At 39.4% G+C, this 9,739-nt stretch overlaps 1 protein-coding gene across 2 annotated transcripts in view; it reads left to right on the top strand.

The window, feature by feature from the left end:
* MTFR1 (mitochondrial fission regulator 1) overlaps nt 1-9,739 on the top strand; it is a 65,032-nt gene that overhangs the window by 52,999 nt on the left and 2,294 nt on the right. For both annotated transcript variants that reach the window (XM_025922900.2, XM_086696100.1), the window contains 3 exons: nt 6,494-6,726; nt 8,408-8,666; nt 9,450-9,618. In XM_025922900.2, the coding sequence (XP_025778685.2) occupies nt 6,494-6,726; nt 8,408-8,666; nt 9,450-9,618 (661 nt within the window). The remainder of the gene's footprint in view (nt 1-6,493; nt 6,727-8,407; nt 8,667-9,449; nt 9,619-9,739) is intronic.

Raw genomic sequence — 9,739 nt, 5'->3', positions numbered from 1 at the left:
CCTATTGACAATAGAGTATATTTTAAAAAGTTGTTTTTAATGTTTATTTTTGAGAGAGACAGAGTGCAAGTGGGGGAGGGGCAAAAAGAGAGGGAGACACAGAATCAAGAGCAGGCTCCAGGCCCTGGGCTGACAGCACAGAGCCCACATGGGGCTCGAGCCCACAAACTGTGAGATCATGACTTGAACTGAAGTTGGACACTTAACTGACTGAGCCAGGTGCTCCAACAATAGAGTGTATTTTTAAACCTTTCTAGGCTATTTTCTAAACTCAAATGGTGAGGGAGAGTAAAAATCATCTTGGGAATACCATCTTTCATACAGCATTGAGCTAATTTAAAATGATCTCAAATTTTGAGCTTTTATTGTGTGATCAGGAGAAAAAGGACCTCAGAGGTGCATTATATTTAATTTAGAATTTTCTTTGAAATGGTCAGCGGAGCTTAAAAAGCCCTTCATATTCATCTAAGTTGTACTCCAAAAGTGGCTGCCCTTGATAATATTGGGATAAGAAAAAGAGAGAGAAAATTCTTGTGCATTGCCACTCTGAACAGGAGCCTGTTCCTTTTTGCCATAAGGCATTTTGGAGCCCACATCAAACGAAAATGGTAGAAATCTGACCGGTAAAAGTTGGGATGCAGAAAATGGTTTTTAAGAGACAATCCTGATTTGTCTGTCTTTTGCTTTTGGGGCATTGATATTTGATGCTTCTTTTGTTTTTGTTTCTTAAAAGTATCTCAGAATTATACATACAGATTTTATAAGGGATTATTTCTCTTTGGATTCATTCTGCCTCTACATTCTAGCTCTTAATAGCCCTCTGAATAAGGCAAAACATAGTGGTTCTGAGAATGATTTGTTGAATGTCTTATAGAACATGTCTGTGGGAGGGGCACCTGGGTGGCTCAGTCGGTTAAGCGTCCGACTTCAGCTCAGGTCATGATCTCACAGCTTGTGGGTTCGAGCCCCGTGTCAGGCTCTGTGCTGATGGCTCAGAACCTGGAGCCTGCTTTGGATTCTGTGTCTCCCTCTCTCTCTGCCCCTTCCCTGCTTATGCTCTCTCTCTCTCAAAAATAAACAAACATTAAAAAAAAATTTTAAAAGAACATGTCTGTGGGAAAAGGCTGTAATTTTAAAGGAAGGGACATGTCTGAGAATTTCATAAAATGTAAATCTTTTCCACACACAAGAATATTACAGAACTTTTTGGTTTTTTTTTGATTCTTAAGTTCCTATAAATGTCCAATCTTTCTGTGTCTTTGAGAAGACATGATGACTTCAGGATTACTTTCCTTTTTCAGCTTCTAAAAATCCACATTTAAACTTCCACATTTCCTATAATTACTTTGTCTGAACTTTGTGAATACTGTTAACAGTATTTCACATAAGGAAATGCAGAATCTATATCATCAAATTTATAAAAATAGAACAGACATAAAATACAGATTATCTGACACTGTTATTTTTAAATCATTTTGCTAAAGGCCTAGACTTTTTCTCTCTTATTCTGGCACACTGATTTTCAAGATTAATAGTAATGAGGGCTTTGTCCTTAATTCTCAGTAGATGGAAAATCAAAATGGAAAAATTCATCTCTAGGAGTTATGGGTAGATGTAATAATAACTTAATTCTTTTTTTTAACGTTGTGGTTGCTGTTCAACATTCATTCTCTCTTACAATTTATTTTGGCAGGAAGATATTTTAAAGAAAGTAAGCTGTTCAAAAGTGACTTGTAGTTGATAAATTGATCTCTTAATCCAAATTGCCATATTATCTTGTTCTAATTCTGGATATTGAAGAGTAAATGCTCATGGGATTTGAACTTTGGCTTACTTGAATAACATTTTAAGACAAACTTAGAATAATACTTGTGGATCCTGAGATGTATGGGAGAATTTGAGGTGGGAATATATTCTTTTTTTTATCTGCCAAGATTTTTTTTTAAATATAATTTAATGTCAAATTAGCTAACATACAATGTGTAAAGTGTGCTCTTGGTTTTTGGGGTAGATTCCCGTGGAGGAATACATTCTCTACTAAAGTGACCTAGCCTGGCTGGCTCAGTCAGAAGAGGATGTGACTCTTATTCTCAGGGTCATGAATTTGAGCCCCAGAATGGGTGTAGAGATTACTTAAATAAAACTTAAAAAAAAAAAAAATTCAAAGACACTAGTTCTTCTCTTTTTTTTTTAACGTTTATTTTTGAGAGAGAGAGAGAGTGAGCGAGCAAGCACACAAGCAGGGGGAAGGGCAGAGAGAGAGAGAGGGAGAGAGAGAATCTGAAGCAGGCTCCAAACTATCAGTGCAGACCCTGACATGGGGCTCGATCATAACGAACTATGAGATCATGACCTGAGCCAAAACCATGAGTCTGATGCTTAACCAGGTGAACCACCTAGGCACCCCACCACTGGTTCTTGAATAACAGTATTATAATGTCATTTTTTTATTAGTAGCACTGAATATTCTGGTATCCAAAATTTTACTTTATTTGCTGTTATTGTATCAACTTCCTGAAATGTTTGCACTCGTACGTAATAGGAAAACAAACCATTGTTCTTACTTCCACCCCCAGATATGAACATACTCGTCCTTTTTTTTAAACACTTTTTTTTAAAATTTTTTTAACATTTATTTATTTTTGAGACCGAGAGAGACAGAGCATGAATGGGGGAGGGTCAGAGAGAGGGAGACACAGAATCCGAAGCAGGCTCCAGGCTCCGAGCTGTCAGCCCAGAGCCCGACGCGGGGCTCGAACTCGTGAACCACAAGATCGTGACCTGAGCCAAAGTCGGACACTTAACCGACTGAGCCACCCAGGCACCCTGAACATACTCATTCTTTTAAGTTCATTGTATTAAAGCAAAGCTGAACTTTGATAGAAAATGGAAGATATGGGGATAGAGATGAATCCACAGGCTCTGTGTTTCTTCTCCTCTCTTCTCAATTCCACTCCAGTTGTCACCCGTTAGATGCCCCTCCCTTGATGCCCATCCCATGGCAGTGGCTTTCTTCCTGTCCTGAGACACTGTGCTTCTGGTCACTCTCTTCCTTTAAACTCAGTCTGTTACTACTACTCTTCGATCTTTCCATACTCTTGTTTTGAACAAGTGTGATACTCGACTTCTACACTTGAGATTTCTTTTATTTAAAAAAAAATTTTTTTTTAAAGCATTTTATTTATTTTTGAGAGAGCCAGACAGAAAGCAAATGGGGGAGGGGCGAGAGAGAGGGAGACACAGAATCCGAAGCAGGCTTCAGGCTCTGAGCTGTCAGCACAGAGCCAGATGTGGGCTCAAACCCATGAACCCTGAGATCATGACCTGAGCCAAAGTCAGATGCTTAACTGACTGGGCCACCCAAGTGCCCCTACCTTTGAGATTTCTGTATTTTGTCCAAATCTCTTCCAAGGACTAGAATTCTGTCAGTACCACTCTCTTACCTATCAGCAGTTTCCCTAGTTCTTTCAAGGAGTAGTTTTTTAAAAATTCATTATCGTGTTCTTTTCTATTAAAAACATAAAAAGTTATCAGGAATATAGTTGAAGAAACATATTAAGTTAAATAAGAATCCTGGACATTATACTGGTATTAAATATAATTCCTCCATGTAAATGTTCCCCCCAAAAACTTCATTCACTGGATTGATTTCTGTCTACTTGAAACTCTATTTATTGTATGGAGCTGTTTAACAAAATTATTTGACCTACCTTATGAAAGATAAGCAGAAATCAGAATTTAGCCTGTGGTATCAACAGAAAGCCACCGTGATTTTTAAAAATTTTAATGTCTTAATAAAATCACTTTCTTTATTCCAGGTGATTAGAGCACATGCATCTAATCTGTAACTTCTGTAACATATAATCTTTGAAAGAGCATATTAATCTGTTTAATCAGAACATAGTGTTCCTGAGAGAAGGTTTTACTATTGTTTAACCTTCATGTACTTTTTAAAAAATTTCATCACCTATTTCTTCCCAGTGTGGCAGTAAGAAAGGGAGTGGTAATTGAAGCTTTGTAAGCCACACATTTTCTCTAGCTCATAGATACTCCAAATTAAATAAAATTAATAAAGTTAATATTATTAAAGTTTCTTGCTATCTAAGCTAAGGTGAGGTAACAACTGGGACCTTTATTCTCCAAATATTTTTCTTTAGTAATATTATAGGTAGGGGCGCCTGGGTGGCTCAGTTGGATAAGCGTCCCACTCTTGATTTCAGCTCTGGTCATGATGTCACGGTTCATGGGTTTGAGCCCGCATCAGGCTCCGCACTGACAGTGTGGAGCCTGCTTGGGATTCTGTCTCCCTCTCTCTCTTTCCTTCCCTCCCTCCCTCCCTCCCTCTCTCTCTCTCTCTCTCTCTCTCTCTCTCTCAAACATTTAAACAAAAAAAACAAAAAACACTGTCAGTTCTGGACAATTTAAAAAAAAATAATATTACAGGTAAATAATTTATAAGCATTTTCTATGTACAGTAAATTTAATAGAGTATGAGCAAAGTTAGATAGGAAGAAAAACATCAGAATTCAGTGAATACCAAAAGGTAAGGGTCCAAGAATTCCTTCATTTATGTTTTTTTTGAGTTTATTTATTTTGAGATAGAGTGAGTGAATACAAGTGGGGGAGGGGCAGAGAGAGAGAGAGAGGGAGAGAGAATCCCATTCAAGCAGGCTCCATGCTGTCAGCACAGAGCCTCGATTTCGGCTCAGGTCACAAATGGTGAGATCATGACCTGAGCTGAAATCCAGTCAGACACTTAACTGACTGAGCCACCCAGGCACCCCAAGAATTCCTTCATTTAGAACATAAGGTAGAATGAAGAATTGTAACAGCTCTCCAGCAAAAATAAAATACCAATGTCCAGTTAAAATAGAAGATAAAATGGAGTTTAATGATGGTTGTATAACAGGATTAGGTTCGACTACATTTAACAGAGATGCCCCCCAAAATGGTGACTTCTGGAGGATGGAGGTTTATTTCTCTCAAATCAAACACATCCATAGTAGATAGTCTGAAGCTGACAGTGGCTCTACAGTGTCCACAGGGACCCAGCCAGGCTCCCTGCCGTCATTAGCATTGACTTCTGCATTCAGGTTAGCTTTTGGTTGTCTGTGACTCTCAAGTCCAGCCATCACCTTGTACTCAAGGCTCAGGAGGAGCGAGTGGGTGGAGCTACAGATGAAAGGACTTTCTCCTGGAGTCCTCTCCTTGTAAACAGCTTTCCTAGACGGCTTATCAACATCTGCCGACATCTTGTTCGCCAGAACTCAGACATGACCGCGTGAAACTGTGAGGGAAACTGGGATACGCTCATTAACTTGATTGTAGTGATTACTTCCACGTGTGTACATAAGTCATCATGCTGCACACCTTAAATAAATACAGTTGTCAATTTTAGCTCAATGAAGTTGGAAGGAAAAAGGGCTTAGAGGCCCAGAAAATCTAATTGTAGGAAATAGCTAAGTATATAAATTGACAGTTGAAAAGACATCTGAATTTTATTCTTAGCCTCAAAAGACTTAACATTTGGAACTATGGAGAAATGCATATTAAAAACCTTTACACCCAAGTGAAAATGAGGATGTGTGTATAGGTACTGCATGGGTTCAGTTGATTCTTCTCCCTCCTTTTCGGTTTTCCTGCTGTATTTGGCCCATATTGTTACACTGTGTCTTGTGATTTGTATTGTCATACACGGAAAACAATAAAAGTGAAATGCAGAAGCCAAAACCCTGGTGAAAGGCTAATGTATTACTGGTTTGATTTTGTTGTCAAATATAACCAGTAATTAGTTTGCCATTTTTAAAAATAAAGTTTATTTACTTTTGAGAAATGAGAGTGCACGTGAGCGAGCGGGGGAGGGGCAGAGAAGAAGAGAGAAAATCCCAAGCAGGCGCCATGCTCAGTGAGCTTAATCACCTGAACCACCAGTTTTTATTTTTTTTTCAAAAATTTTTTTTTTCAACGTTTATTTATTTTTGGGACAGAGAGAGACAGAGCATGAACGGGGGAGGGGCAGAGAGAGAGGGAGACACAGAATCGGAAACAGGCTCCAGGCTCCGAGCCATCAGCCCAGAGCCTGACGCGGGGCTCGAACTCACGGACCGCGAGATCGTGACTCAGCTGAAGTCGGACGCTTAACCGACTGCGCCACCCAGGCGCCCCTGAACCACCAGTTTTTAAAGAGCATTAAAAGTTTTTTTTACCTTAGTTCAAAACAAAACATGAAGTAGAAAAAAACGTTGGAATCTGTGATGCCTCCTGATAGTGTGGGCTTATGCATATTATATAGAGGTTAAGAATGATGGCAGTAAGAAACCTGGCTTGGTATGTATCTACATCAGGTTGACAAGCACTTTGCTGTTTTGAAACTTACAGGAGGGGATTTATGTAAAGTCAGTCTGAAAAGTATTTCTCAGATACTGTGTGCAGTGATGATTTTTTGTATTTCCTTGCAAAACCTGTGACAGCCGACCTTCTGTCTTTCTTGCAGGACAGAGGTCAGATCAAGGCAGCCCCTTCAGGATGGCCTGCCTTTCTTTGAGAAGCCGCCAAGCAGGGAGCTTTCCTTACCAAACCTGTCTCCAGAAGAGCCTCAAATGAAGACAGCACTGGCAAATGAGGAAGCACTACAGAAGATCTGTGCCCTTGAAAATGAACTTGCTGCTCTCAGAGCTCAGATTGCCAAAATTGTGACCCTGCAAGAACAGCAAAATCTCATTGCAGGTCTGTAAATCCTATGTTTGTTTTAACCATTGAGCTGGAAATTAGGAGAATGCCACTAATTTTAAAATCTATTAGCAAATAACAGCCATGGGGTTGTTAGAAAACCAAAGGTCAGTCCTCTCCGTAGTCCAGTACAGGACCCAGTCAGGTTTAAGTGTTTTTTGTTGAACAATTTTGATGCTATCAGAAAGGGTGAGTTTGGAAAATACTGAATTTCATACAGTTGAACTAGTGCTCATATGAATGCACTGGGAAACTTTGTGATAATGGCACCAATTTTATCAGCCATGAAGTAATCTCAAAATGGTGCTGACAGGGTTGAGTGCTGCTTACTTACCTGCATGTCCTGAGGCAAGTTCTTGGCCTAACTCCCTTCCTGCTCTAAAATGGGGTAATAGTATTTATATCTTAGAGTAATTATGGGAGTAAAAGTGGAGATTCTATAAAATGCCTTTAGCACAAAGTAGCTTCTTAATAGTCACTTCTCTTCTCTTGCCCAGAGTAGAAACTCAATACAGGTCCTGTGACTCTTGGTCTAATACTGTTTGCTTTTATTCTTGTGCCTTGTTACTTTGGAGAAGAAACCATAGCCTTGAAATCCTAGCCCATTAGCCTGTTGGCAAGTAGTAGTTGTTTTTCCTAGCGTTCTTCCTGAGTCCTGGCTAGACTCCATATTAGCCAACTCTGAAGGTTAAAAGATAAGGACAGTTATTCTGCCTCTGAGCCACTTGTGCTCCCGGAGTTTAATGTAATCCGGCACGGAAACCTCATCCAACCTGGGTACAGCCAAGATAGGCCAAGATGGACAGAGGACGAATGCACTTGGCACCGAGTGCTTGAGAAGTAATTTGTTAATTAAATGAAATTTGCACGTAACTTTAAAAACCAGAAGTCCTGCCTTTTCTTTTAACTTTTAGTTTTTCCTTTCAGCTTTTAAATTGCATTTCTCTTTTGCTTTACCTCCCTCTTCTGGCAGACTTGGAAAACTGCTGTAAATAGTGAGATAATTTGGAGATTTATGTTAGATGCTGTATTTATAGTCAAAATTCCTTTTGCATTGAGCCCCCATAATCAGTATAGGTCAGCCAATGAACAACTGTTTGTAGTATGCAGAAAGATGAATTCTCAGGTCCTTATTTTGTAACCACTTTAACTCTTAGTTACTTAATGTTTTGGAAATTAAGTACAACGCCGCCTTTTCTTTCAGAAATTTGCTGAATAATACATGTAAAACTTTTAATGCTTAATAAGTCCTTTATGTAAATATTCTTAAGGTGAACCACAAATCTATTGGGTTTTTCAAAATAGTTACTATAGTCCTGAACTGTCAGACCGTCTGTATTGAAGGTGTGTAGGTAGGACACACTGTTTCATATTTCGTTTAAAAGTTAAAAGTAGTTACAAACTGTGCAAGGTCAGACTGCAACATTTGATATCACAAAAACACCCCCTGTTAAGTTAAATGGAACTTTTCCATTTGGAGAGTTTGGGATTAGATGTGGGTATTTAAGATTCTAACCAAGTAACTGAAACTTCCTTTACTTACATAATGGAGTTTTTTTTTTTTTTTAAGCATATTGATTTCAGGTATACAAAAGTCCTTAACATAATTTTGCTGTTAAAGTTTATTTTATTTGCCTGTTACCATCAAGATTCAATTGATTTTTCCTTATTTCTGTAGGTGATTTAGATTCGACCACATCCGTTACTACGGCCCCACCCTCTGTCCCACCACCTCCCCCGCCCCCACCTCCTCCGCCCCTCCCCACACCAGGGCTCCACCAAAGTGTATCTGCTATTGACCTGATAAAAGAACGAAGAGAGAAAAAAGCCTGTGCTGGAAAGACTCAGGTTAAGAGCAGGCCAAAGAAACCGGATATGCCAAATATGCTAGAGATCCTTAAAGATATGAACAGTGTAAAACTTCGGTCAGTAAAAAGGTGAGGATACATTTACCTTATTTCATACTTCCCTTACTTTTTTATGTCTTGTAAAATGAAGTATTAGACTTTTTGGGAATTTTGTTTTATTTTTATTATTATTTTTTTAATGTTTATTTTTGAGAGAGCGAGAGCGCCAGCAGGGGAGGGACAGAGAAAGAGGGAGACACAGAATCCGAAGCAGGCTCCAGGATCTGAGCTGTCAGCACAGAGCCCAACACAGGGCTCAAACTCACAACAGGGAGGGGTCATGACCTGAGCCGAAGTCGGATGCTTAACCGACTGAGCCACCCAGGTGCCCGATAACTTTGTTTTATAACCTGATTACCATGAATGGTTCCAGTTTTGGTTTAAAAAAGATGAGCCCCAGTGTCTCCTATATAACTAAGAAGTTAACAAACATTTTCAGGTTTTTCTCCTATTGCATTTAAAGCCCTTTTATGGGAAGTCTTCATTGTTATTGTCCAGTCATTCATTCAATAAGCTGTGTTGTAGACCTACTGAGGTTAATCACTAGGCTTTGGAAGAAGAATGAAACTGTAGTTGCCCTGACGGAGAGCATGATCAATGCTCCTGTGCTGAATTGAGTGGCTGTTCATTGGGCATCTTTGTGTTCTTTTATTGAGCCTTACATTTAGGGTTTCTGTTTCGTGTCTCTCAGTGTTTGTCAGGAACTTTCCTGGGTATCAGTGATGCTAGAGAAGTGCATGTAAAGGCACGCGAAGTACTTCTCTGAGGGATGTCAGCATATTGAAAAGTCCTCTTGGCTTCTATTCATCTAAGGTCAGAACAGGATCTAAAGCCCAAACCTGTGGATGCTACCGACCCTGCTGCCCTCATAGCAGAGGCTCTGAAAAAGAAATTTGCCTTTCGATATCGAAGTGATAGTCAAGGTGAAGTTGAAAAAGGAATTCCAAAGTCTGAATCAGAGGCCACCTCAGAAACAGTGTTGGTGAGTATTAGGTCACACTTCTGTCTTAGCACAACATGGTAGTTGATTCCGTTGCTGATAACCTGCATTTGGTAAGACATTGAGCTGTGGCTCTGTGAGAAGAATGTGCTACATGATTTAG

This window comes from Puma concolor, chromosome F2, assembly GCF_028749965.1.
Source record: "Puma concolor isolate L17-30 chromosome F2, mPumCon1.1.hap2, whole genome shotgun sequence".
NCBI classification, from domain to species: domain Eukaryota; kingdom Metazoa; phylum Chordata; class Mammalia; order Carnivora; family Felidae; genus Puma; species Puma concolor.
This window is presented reverse-complemented; position numbering and strand designations above follow the sequence as displayed.